The following is a 12,511-nucleotide window of genomic DNA, read 5'->3' on the forward strand; positions in this document are numbered from 1 at the left end:
TGGATTGGATCTCCTTGCAGTCCAAGGGACTCTCAAAAGAGTATTCTCCAACACGACAGTTCAAAAGCATCAATTCTGCAGTGCTCAGCCTTCTTTCTAGTCCAACTCTCACATCCATACATGGCTACTGGAAAGACCATAGCTTTGCCTAGATGGACCTTTTTTGGCAAAGTAATGTCTCTGCTTTTTAATATACTGTCTAGGTTTGTCATACCTTTTCTTCCAAGGAGCAAGCATCTTTTAATTTCGTGGCTGCAGTCACCGTCTGCAGTGACTTTGGAGCCCAAGAAAATGAAATCTGTCACTGCTTCCACTTTGTCCCCATCTATTTGCCATGAAGTGATGGGACTGGATGTTGCAAAGATCCAGTCTTTACTCTTCAGATATTTACACAATGCTGAGAAAGATAAGAGTACAAAGTAGTGGCATAATGTCTGAGTATGAGTCCTGGGCAGGGTTCATAGGTCAGTGGAAGCACAGATGAGGAAGAGAGAGCTCTGACCTGAACCTGCCAGGGAGATGTGGGGTTAGGGGGGCGGGGTGAAACAGAGACCCCTCAGGACAGGAAGGCACACGTGGGACCCTCCTTGAGTGATGAGTGGTCATGAAGGAGGGTGGTGGTGAGGCTGGAAAAGCAGTCTCTGAGCAGGGAGTGAGAGGTCCCTGAATGCTCAGGTAGGGAGTTAAACTATAAGTCCTCAGGAGCCTTTGAAACTTCTAAAGGGAAGAACTGGGAGTTGGGCAGGAGCTATAACGTGACCCTGGACTCTCCCTAGCAGTTTAAGTCTCAGGTTGCTGTCCAGCACCAGAACACACTGCTGGCCTATATGTCAAAGCTTCTCTGTTACCCAGCCCCCTGTATGCGTGATACTAAAGGAACCAAGTAGCTTAGAGCTAAATGGATTCCGTATTAAATGTAATTATTCTAGTTCTTATCACTAATCAAAGTGAAATAGCCTTTAAATAATCCTGTTAGCTATGATCATCTTGTAAGACCCTGTCGAACTAGCTCTAACAGAATGAGCTGAACACTCCTTCTTCAGGGCCAGTAGCACGAGCTCCCAGGCTGAGGCTCCCACTCGTTTTTCCATTTCATATAATAACAAAAAATAATCTGTACAGCAACTAATACGTTAACATCATTTTTCCTGTTTTCCTTTCTATGTATATACTCCTCAGGTACCACTAATGATATTTCTGAAAATCTTAGAAGTAATTTTTCATTGATTAAAACTTAGATTTTTGCTAATTGTTTCAGGTTAGGCTTTCCATAGTCAGAGGTAATAACTGTTGTATGCGACCCCCGAAGATAGAATCAAAACTGTTATGAACTGCATTATCAGACTTTTCCAGACTTACACTGATCTACAGTGATATATCAATTATGATAAAAGTCATTACCTAAAATGTTCTTGAAGAGGAGTGCTAAACTACTTGCCACATTTTAACTTTTTAGTAAAATTTAATTTTTCCTCCTAAATCCATGTCTTTTTAAGCCCTAGACTCTACCAAGTACAAAAGCATAGATATTTAGTAGAGTTAAAATTTAGGATATTAAAAAATGTGGGGAGTTCCCTGGTAGTCCAGTGATTAAGACTCTGCCTTCCAATGCAGGGGTGCGGGTTTGATCTTTGTTTGGGGAACCGGGCAGAGGGAACTTCACTTTCCCCCAAAGTTTAAGGGCTTCCCTTGTGGCTCAGCTGGTAAAGAATCCACCAGCAATGCAGGAGACCTGGGTTTGATCCCTAGGTTGGGAAGATCCCCTGAGAAGGGAAAGGCTCCCCACTCCAGTATCCTGGCCTGGAGAATTTGATGGACTGTATAGTCCATGGGGTGGCAAAGAGTTGGACGCGACTGAGCGGCTTTCACTGGGGAACTAAGGTCCTACATGCCATACCATGTGGCTAAAAAAAATTTTTTTTAATGTGTATGTTTCTGGATTTAATATCTGTGGATCAAACAGATTCATTTAAAACAGGCAGAATTTGCTTCTTAGTAAACCTAAAACTGCAAGTTGAAATTCCGGAAAAGGAAAAGTGAAAGTGTTGGTCGCTCCGTCATGTCTGACTCTCTGCGATCCCGTGGACCGTAGCCCACCAGGCTCCTCTGCCCATGGAATTCGCAACTTGCTCCTTATGTTGGTGCTGCAGAAACTAACTTAGAAAGTCACATGGCAATCTAGTGGCTAAGGGAAGGAATTAGACCCAGCACCCTTGAATCTGAGCTATTTGAGTGAAACTGAGGCAGGACAGCAGCACAGCCAGCTTGCTCTCCCCCGTCCCCATGACACACGTTCTTGCTGAGTCTCACACTCACTCGTCTGGTCAGACGCCTCTCCTCTGAGTTTGCACAGGCCCTCATGCCTAGCTCTCTCAGGCTGTGTGGTCTCTGGAATGTTCCTCCCCTCCACTTTGAGCTCTCTGAGCACACGGTTTCTCTCTTTCATCTTTGTGTCCCAGTGCCTGGGACGTGTGGTGAAGGCCTGGTAGACAGCCATGATGCTGTCTGAGGTCTAAAACCTTTGACCTCTTAAACTTTTCTGTTGTCTAAGAAAACAACCGATCCTCACCCCTACAGCCGTGAAATCTTGGTTTATTTAAGCACCTATCAACTGGAAATCATTGTGTGAAAGAGAGACTCAGTTTTGTTCCCTGACGGCTCATCACTAGCTAGGTGACCTTGGGCATGGCACTGAAATAATTTCTGCAGGCTGTGATTTCACTGTTTTATACGAAGGATTTGCCAGAGAGGATCTCCGTCTGCCGAGTTCCGTGGCCTAGAGGCAATGTGGAGTGGTTGAAAGACCAGTGGACAGTGAGCAATGCTTCCTGAGTGTGCGTTCAGTGCCTTGGAGATTTATGTATATCATGTTCAAAGCAAAACAATGCTAAAGTAACTTGAAATCTCAAATATTAAATTATGTTTGGTGTAATTTGTGTTAATTATATTTTGATATATTCTCATTATTTGAAAATTGATTATTCATGTGTGCTATATGCGATCATTAGGATATCAACATTAGATTAATCAAGATACTCTGTTTCCCTATCCTAGTTAATGAAGTGTAAAGTATTTTGGGAAGTTGTGTCTTAAAAATGTTCGAGATATAAAAATATACTCAAAAAAGATAGCTTGAAATATATTTTAGTGTTGGTACATTTTATTTTGCTTCAAGAAAGTTTAGTAAAAATTTTAAATAAATGCAAAATAATCTCAACAGTTCAAACTTTTAACTTTTAGACGTTTTTCTTTTCTCCATGATCAAGGATTCTGATTTTGACGTTTATTTCTTCTTTTGACCTTGTATACTTTCAGCTCATTTAGAGGCTAGTTTTGAGGAGGTAGAAAACCACCTGCTGAACCTGGAGGATTTATGTGGACAGTGTGAACTAGAGAGATACAAACATATGCAGTCCCAACAACTGGAAAATCACAAGAAAAATAAGAGGTGAGTTTGGAAAATTGGCCCTGATATTCATCTGCAATCTCAAAGTTTCCCACAGTACCTTACATGCTACTCTTTATAAGTTTGGAGTGATAAAAGACAGGAGTTTCAGGTAAAACTCTTTAATAAGCTTTCCAAAGCATGTTTTGGTTGGTTTTGTCTTGTTTTTTGGTACCACTGTCTGTTGCCGTTTTATGGAGATGAGTTCTGAAAAGCTGAGCGTGGGGGAAACGGTGGAGGGAGCAGCACAGCAGACAGAACTTCCCCGGAGAGGAGAGCCCCTGACCTCGTTTCTCCGAGCGGCGGCCCCTGGGTGGCTTTTTCCCTTTGCCTCCTTTTCTTCTCTCTCCTTTAGAGCAGGAGGAAAGGGAACCTGAGTGCTGGCTGTGGGAAGGGGCTCAGCTCTGTCACATACTGTCTACGAGGCCTTCGGGAAGTTATTTCCTCTCTCAGCTTCGACATGTGTAGCTTGCAGTGAAGGTGACAATGTCCCCGCCTCCTGGAGCTGTGGTGAGGATTCAGTGAGACGGTCGTTCCCAGATGCAGTGTGTGCCCTGTCGTAGTAGTTATTATGGTGACTGTTTTCATTGGGCGAACGAGAACTGGAGACGGGTAACAAGATCTGGAACGCTGAAATTTTATTTGTCGTTCTTTTCTTCACTCTCACCCAGTGACTTAGATATATTAAATATATAATTAGTACATTATAGTTTATATGTTACAAAATGAAAAGTAAGTGTTTGGAGAACAGCCTCATCTATAATTTACGTAAAAGCCAGAGTGTACTGGACAAGTCTTAACATGTGTCACATAACTGAAATATCATTTCAGATGTGAGTGGTGTCGTAGAAAGAGAGCACTGTTAATAGAGTCAGAAGACCCCAGTCCTGGCTTCATCAGCTACTGATTCTGTGTGCTTGGGCAAGCCATTCACGTTCTTCTATCCTGTCAAAACTTTTCTTGACTAGCATCTGAAAGGCTTCTTAAAAGATTACATCTTCAGGCCTCTTTCTGGTGGCTCCCAGAACCCTGGCAGTCAAACTTGTCTCCCCTGGGCAGAGTATTGGAGAGGTCATCTGAGAAACGGACCAGCCTGCGAGAAAGGACCTGCAGGGATGCGCACTGGGGAGTCCTCTGAGGACACAGCTGGGTCTGCATCCTCGTGCTCCCTGACGGCGAGCCCCACGCCTCTGTACGTGCTTCTCGTCAGCCTGGTGGGGCCTCACGCTTAACTATGAAAGCACAGCTAAGGAAAGGCTCCAAAATGAACAGGGCCAAAATAAATTAAAAATAAACTACTAATTATTTTTAAAGACCCATGGAGGAATGAGACACTGTGATGGGAGCAGAAGAAAACTTAACAAAAACAAATTAATAACCTCAGGTGTCTCTTACAGGAGACCATTTTGCATCTATGAGACACAAATAGGATGCTCTAGAGAAGGGATAATTAGAGAGCAAGAAATCTCTTGGGCATCAAATGCCTGATTGCAGAAGTAGAAGGCTTTAGTGAAGTAGTAAAAGATGATGTTAGGTCTTCCCTGGTGGTACAATGGATTAGAATCCACCTGTCAATGCAGAGGACATGGGTTCAACCCCTGGTATGGGAAGATTCCACATGCCACGGAGCAGCTAAGCCCATATGCCACAACTGCTGAGCCCGCACTCGAGAACTGGTGAGTCACCACTACTGAAGCCTGTGCACCCAGAGCCTGTGCTCCCCAACAAGAGAAGCCACCCCCGTGAGAAGCCCACACACTGAAACAAAGAGTAGTCCCCTTCTCACTACAACTGGAGAAAACCTGCACACAGCCACGAAGACCCAGTGCAGTCAAAAATAAATAATTTAAAAAATACAGTTGTTTCAAAAGAACAAAAGATAATGTTAACCTTTTACATGAGAGAACAAAAAGACTGAGAAAAGCTGAGAATGTTTAGAAAATTAGAGAATTAATTTTGAAGTCCCATATACTAGGAGCTTCAGAAAGAAAGGGAAGAGAAAAAGAGGAGATAAATTCACCAAAGAAATAATACAAGAAAATTGTTCAAAACTGAAGGATATGACTGAGTTGGAAAGGGTCCACCAAGGACATAATGAGTGGGAAGAGAGCCATTGTCAGTATGTTCTTTTGTACATTTCCCTACAGTCAGAGTAAAAAATCATGAAAGCCTTCATAAAGGTCCTCAGGAACTGCAACTTTTCAGCAGCAGCCCTGTAAATAGAAAATGATTATGACTGTATATTTACTTATCCCGGTTCGATTCCTGGGTCAGGAAGATCCGCTGGAGAAGGGATAGGTTACCTGTCCCTTATATTCTTGGGCTTCCCTTGTGGCTCAGCAGGTAAAGAATCCACCTGCAAGCAGGGAGACCTGGGTTCAATCCCTGGGTTGGGAAGATCCTCTGGAGAAGGGAAAGGCTACCCACTCCAGTATTCTGGCCTGGAGAATTCCACGGACTGTATAGTCCATGGGGTTGCAAGGAGTCTGACACAGCTGAGTGACTTTCACTTTCACTTTATTTACTTAGCCAAATTTTCAGCCAGTGTGAAGAAATAGTAACTTCCAGGCATACAAGGGCTCCAGTTTAGCTCTTGTGCAGACTTTATCAGGAAGTGGCTGGAAGATATGCTCTACAAACAAGGGAGTAAAGCAGTAAGAAGGAAGATGGAACGTGGAAGAGAAACGAGCTGCTCTTAGCCGATCTGTCCAATTTGTGAGAGAAACAGAAGTCCTAGGATGATGGTGAAGAAAAGCTTCAGCAGGTCTGGAGAGCAGCCCAGACAGAAGCAGGAAGGGCCCCCAGAGGATCCCAGGAGCAATGTTTTCCAGGGCAGACTGTCCGGTGTGCTTGCGCATGTTGGGCCAGGTTTTATAAGCTCTGATGGAGAGTTTGATGATGTATTAGTGATAGGAATGTTTTCTAAAAAACTAAGCAAATAAGGTGACTGTTAAAACTAAGAAAATGAAGTTTTACAAGCAAAGAAATAATATAATACATGGCTCGTTATAGATAATATCATATATATACATTCTGATAATAATTAAATGTGGAATATGGATTCAAGCCAGAATTGTAGGTTATTGGGAAGATGCGTGGAGGCGTGTTTGTGTGGAGGGATGGGAGGGGTTTAAGGAAGCTAATCCTCAGCTTCCACAACAGAAAATCAGTAAGTAATATTTAAGATGGGGAAAAAATGAATAAATATCAGTGTTGACATGTTATTTAGAAAAAAATGAAGGTAAATACTGGAAGGACTGGCTGTAGCTGCTTTCAAAAAAAAAGCAGGACAGGGACTTGCCTGACAGTCCAATGGTTAAGAGTCTGCTCTTCCAGTGCAGGGACATGGGTTTGATCCCTTGTCTGGGATCTAAGGCCTTGCATGCTGCCTGATGTGGTTAAAAAAAAAAAAGGACCGAAAGATGGGGAGCATTGAGTGAGGCCCTAATCTGCTTCATCATAAATCCTTGTGGGTACTATTTGACTTAAGGAATATACATGTACTATTTTGAGAAACATAAAAATTGAATTTAGAAATTTTGTGTTAGCTGCAACACTTCCTGAAGTATTTGCAGGAACAGAGGACTGAAAAGACAGCCACTGATAAAACAGTCCATGATCAAGTAAGTTCCAGAAACACTGTATCCTGTATTTGCCTCATGGAACTTTGTAGTACATGTACACATAGTAATGTATTACACGTAGTACTGTCAGTGTATTAAGGGTTCTGAGAATTCTTATGATAGAGAAATTTGTTTGACTCACCACTTCACAACTTACTTGCTTACAGAACCAGTTTGTGGGTAATATATATTAAAATTCTATGAGTTGGTATCCTATAGTATGCCATTGAAAAAATTTTCCAAATCCCCAAATTAAACATATATGGTCCACAAGGGAAGAGTCTCTTAGAAATAAACCTCCTTCCTCTTTAACAAGCAACCCTACAAACTAAACTAGTGATTTTTCTTTTCTGGCTCTGGAGGAGATAACGTGTAATACAAGGGTTGGCTATATGATGCGAGAGCATTACAGAGTTCGCCCACTACATAGCTTTCCAGAAAATCTGGGTCAGACAACCCGATGAGGATGGGGAGAGCAGGGGACTGAAAGACAATGTCTCCTTCACCTCCAGCGCTAATCGTGTCTGTGGTGCGCTGTCTCATTCCACTCCCATCAGGGACTGGGACCGGGCAGGCAGCAATTGTGGGAGTCGGGACAGAGACTGAGTTATTAGTACATGAAGTCATGTAACTGCCTAGGGGCCAAGATTAAGGCCAGGGTGCGTTTCTGACTGTATTGGAACAAATGGAATCCATCCCATGTGTTAGGGCATCTGTCTGTAGTTGAGAGTGGATATATGATATTTCATCATGTATTTGATAAGCATTTCCGGCACAGAGGATAAATTCCTGCCTCCTGTGAAAGGAGGAATGTGACCCATCCCAACAGTTATGTGACTTCGTGGCAGATTCTCAGTGTGAGCAGAGGGAAAGAGCTTTAGAACACTCCTAGGGTGCATCCACCCCTGAAAAACATTTGAATAGGTGGTTTACTCTAAGTGGACTTCCCTGGTGGCTCAGTGGTAAAGAATCTGCCCACAATGAAGGAGACATAGCAGGAAATGTGGGTTCAATCCTGGGTTGGGAAAATCCCCTGGAGAAGGAAATGGCTACCACTCCAGTATTCTTGCCTTGAGAATCCCGTGAACAGAGGAGCCTGGTGGGCTACAGTCCATGGGGTTGCAAAGAGTTGGACACAACTGAGTATGAGCGTGCGTTGCCCTAAGTGTTTCTGCATGGAAGGAGGACATCCTACTTTAGCTGGTTATCTAACGACAGTGACATATAAGCGACTGTATAGTTGTGGGGGGGAAATACCCATAAATAGCTTTTGTAATAATTCTTCTGCATATAAAATGATATTAGTGTGACTGATTGCTTTTATGGGCAGGAATAGACACCGCCTTGATCGGTTGTAAAACATCAGAGAGTGGATAAACCATGGCTGTAGGCAGAGACAAGTACTGGTACCAGTAGTTGGGTCTTCAGATGGTTCAGAAGATGAGTTAGCCATTAAAAGTGTAACTGCTGGATGCCTTGTGTAGGTTTTCATAACCAATAGGGAATATATTTTTCATCAAGTAAGAAGCATTAATATTGACTATATAAGCGCAAAGAAAGAACATAAGACCATTTCCATGGGTTTGTCTAAGCTAGCAGTGAGAGAAATGGACTCGCGATGTGGAAGTCAGCTTGCATTTGACTTCCTAGGTGGCTCAGATGGTAAAGAATCTGCCTGTAATGCAAGAGACCTGGGCTCGATCTCCTGGAGAAGAGAATGGCTACCCACTCCAGTATTCTTGCCTGGAAAATTCCAGGGACAGAGGAGCCTAGTGAGCTACAGTCCATGGAGTCGCAAAGAGTTGGACACGACTGAGCGAGTAACATTTGCATTTGTAGTCACGGGTGTGGGGAGAAATAGATGGTAAATGTGTACATGATTTTTAAAAAGGATAATTTCAGACAGTTGTATTGAAGAAAATAAAACAGGGTAATGTAACAGTGGTGGGGAGGGAGGGCCCTTCCTGGAGGACACGTGAGAACTGAGTAAGGCAAGCACACGGGGATGGAGTGTGACACCCTTCCCTGTAGAGGGACAGCAGGTAAGTTTAGGAGAATGAAGAAGTGGAGCTAAAAGGAAATGTAGAATTTAGACCTCCCTAAATTTGTAATCTTTTCAGTACCACCATAATATTCCTTATTGAATTCCTTACAGAATGATTATTGAGATTCTTTCACAATAATTACATTAAAATCACACATAAGCTAGTGATCTAATTAAAGTATTTTTTACTTCCAGAGTTCTAGATCCTTTGTTTTCCCCTTCAGTTTGTAGCGTACCATCAGAATTTCTCTGAAAATAGCTGCATCTTAAAGAACAGTGTGATTTTAGTAAGTTAGCTTAATTATAAATGACTCATAATTTTAACACAGTCTTCCATTAGACTTGAAATCTGCTTTGGGGCATACTGAACTCTAGAAGCATTTTTCACTAATTCATTTACGCTTTGAAACTTAATTGTCATCCCTTACAAACTGTCTCTTGTGAGTGGGGGGCATGGCTTCGGTTGATAAGATTTAGCGCCCAGGCATATTCTGAAAAGTCATTGTTCTTTTGCTTTATGTCTTACAGCTAATGCTAAGGACCTGTGCTCTTCTTTGTGTTGTTGTTGCTGTTGATGTGGACTGTAGACTAAGTTTTGTTGTTGTTGTTGAGTCCTTCAGTCCTGTCTGACTCTTTGCAACCCCATGGACTGCAGCATGCCAGGCTTTCCTTTCCTTCACCATCACCCAGAGCTTAGTCAAACTCATGTCCATTGAGTCATGATGCCATCCAACCTTCTCATCCTCTGTCGTTCCCTTCTCCTCTTGCCTTCAATCTTCCCCAGCATCAGGGTTTTTTCCAATGAGTTGGCTCTTTGCATCAGGTGGCCAAAGTATGGAAGCTTCAGCATCAGTCTTTCCAATGAATATTCAGGGTTTATTTCCTTTAGGATTGACTGGTCTGATCTCCTCAGTCCAAAGAACTCTCAAGAGTCTTCTCTAACACCACAGTTCAAATGCATCAGTTCTCTGGTGCTCAGCCTTCTTTATGATCCAGCTCTCACATTCATACATGCCTACCGGGAAAACCATAGCTTTGACTAGATGGACCTTTGTCAGCAAAGTAATGTCTCTGCTTTTTAATATACTGTATAGGTTTTTCATAGCTTGTCTTCCAAGGAACAAGCGTCTTTTAATTTCATGGCTGTAGTCACTATCTGCAGAGATTTTGGAGTCCAAGAAAATAAAGTCTCTCACTGTTTCCATTGTTTCCCCATCTATTTGCCATGAAGTGATGGGACTGGAAGCCATGATCTTAGTTTTCTGAATGTTGAGTTTTATGCCAGCTTTTTCACTTTCCTCTTTCACTTTCATCAAGAGGCTCTTTAGTTCCTCTTCACTTTCTGCCATAAGGGTGGTGTCATCTGCATATCTGAGGTTATGCAGACTAAGTTTAGAAAAGAGGCTCTTTAGTTCCTCTTCGCTTTCTGCCATAAGGGTGGTGTCATCTGCACATCTGAAATTATGCAGACTAAACTAAGTTTAGAAAAATCTTTAAGGCAAAGAATGACAGATTTGAGATGTTATGGCATGTCTTTAGTAGTATTTGACCAGCTTACATTCTAGAGAATAACCTGCCAAACTCCTGAGCTTCAAGAAATGACTGTCCACTAGACAGGTCGTGGTCACGGATATGCCTGTTCTTCCATTTCAGAGAGTTGAGGGGATTGTGCTGGGCAGACTTGCCACAGGCCTGGCTTTGCTGAGAATAGGACAGGAGAAACCAGTGGCATTCTCCAAGGTGAAGGTGACTCTGGAACCAGAAGAGGAGGTCTGGTGGAGACGGGCAGGAAGGCAGTAACTAGCCCCTGAGGTTCTGTGTGGAGGGTGATTTGGATGCTCAATGGGAAGTAGATGAGCAGAGTGTCCCCTAAGGCAGTGCTTTTATGTAAAGGGTCCTCCCCAGGTGGAGGAACATGAAACCAGCCTGACTCTCCCCCCCGACCCAGCCAAAAACCAGACACAATAAATGAAATAACACTCGTTAGGACACTTTACATTGGGCAGAGAGGAGAAGTGATCCTTGATCAGTAGGAGACAAGCCCTGTGGTGGCCTCAGCATTCTGCCTGGAGAGTTTCCAGGCTGCGTGCAGGAAGGAAACCCAGATAGAGTCTGGCTGACTCTCTGAGTTGAAGAGTGGAGCTGAGCGTCTGGCAACCCAAGACGCTGGAGTTGACAGGGCACAGAACCAGAGACCAAGAATACCGAGACTCTGCAGAGGGCTCCCCGGGATGTTCAGCAGGGGACTGGTCATTCACGTGAGCAAACGACCCAGGGAGGAGGAGGACTAGGATTAGTTAGCAGTGCCCATCAGCCAGAGACTGAGAATTCCTGGGGAAATTCCTTGGGAAAGCTTCCCTCAACAGTTAGCCCTTGACTGAGCCCCCTTCCAGACCTGCTTGTGAAGTGAAAGTCACTCAGTTGTGTCTGACTCTTTGCCACCCCATGGACTATACAGTCCATGGAATTCTCCAGGCCAGAATACTGGAGTAGGTAGCCTTTCCCTTCTCCAGGAGATCTTCCCAACCCAGGGATCGAACCCAGGTCTCCCGCACTTCAGGCGGATTCTTTACCAGCTGAGCCACAAGGGCAAGCATCAAAGGGATCAAGCTGTTTCCAAATAAGTTAACCATATCCCAGCAAGAATGTTTCTAGAAATACAAAAATAGCTAGTAGTCAACAAGGTAGATCATTCTAACAGGTTGCTTGTGAATGGACAAGATGCATGACACACCAGAGTTCAACAAGGTTGCCGGAGAAAGATGGTCTGCAGGTTGTGTCATATTAAGACATCCATGGAGACCAAATCCATGATGCACTTTAAATATTTAACCTGTATTTTTCTTCTTAACTCTTTAGGTAACTATGCCATTGACAAATCAGTCCTTATTTACCTGGCCTCTCGAAGCTGTCTCTAACACTTAACATCCTAAGTTTTCTTCTCTACTGCCATTGTAGATGCTGTAGTTCTGTTATTCTCTTGGGTTCTGTTATTAGTTATTGTTTCCTCTCATTCTGTGTAATAAAGACGTCTTATTCTGTAACATACCCCCTCCGCAGGATCTGTGTAAGTAAGGAGCAAATGACAACAGGGCTTCTAAGAGTTTTGAGAAAATTACCTCAAGCAGGTGGGCCAGCTCTTCTCGCCCCTGAGAGTGAAAGTCGCTCAGTCGTGTCCGACTCTTTGTGACCCCATGGACTGTACAGTCCATGGAATTCTCCAGGCCAGAATACTGGAGTAGGTAGCCTTTCCCTTCTCCAGGGGATCTTCCAAACCCAGGGATCGAACCCAGGTCTCCTGCATTGTGGGTGGATTCGTTACCATCTGAGCCACAAGGGAAGCCCAAGAACTTTATCCAACTTCTACCCTCTCAGCCACAAACTCACTAAGCCAGTAAG

At 43.4% G+C, this 12,511-nt stretch overlaps 1 protein-coding gene across 3 annotated transcripts in view; it reads left to right on the plus strand.

Moving 5' to 3' along the window:
- The window catches only part of DTNBP1 (dystrobrevin binding protein 1), a 99,337-nt gene that overhangs the window by 31,207 nt on the left and 55,619 nt on the right, over nt 1-12,511 (plus strand). For all 3 annotated transcript variants that reach the window (XM_081518223.1, XM_081518226.1, XM_081518224.1), the window contains one exon: nt 3,316-3,448. In XM_081518223.1, the coding sequence (XP_081374349.1) occupies nt 3,316-3,448 (133 nt within the window). The remainder of the gene's footprint in view (nt 1-3,315; nt 3,449-12,511) is intronic.

Source organism: Giraffa tippelskirchi, chromosome 8 (genome assembly GCF_054371585.1).
Source record: "Giraffa tippelskirchi isolate mGirTip1 chromosome 8, T2T-mGirTip1v1.2.pri, whole genome shotgun sequence".
NCBI classification, from domain to species: Eukaryota; Metazoa; Chordata; class Mammalia; order Artiodactyla; family Giraffidae; genus Giraffa; species Giraffa tippelskirchi.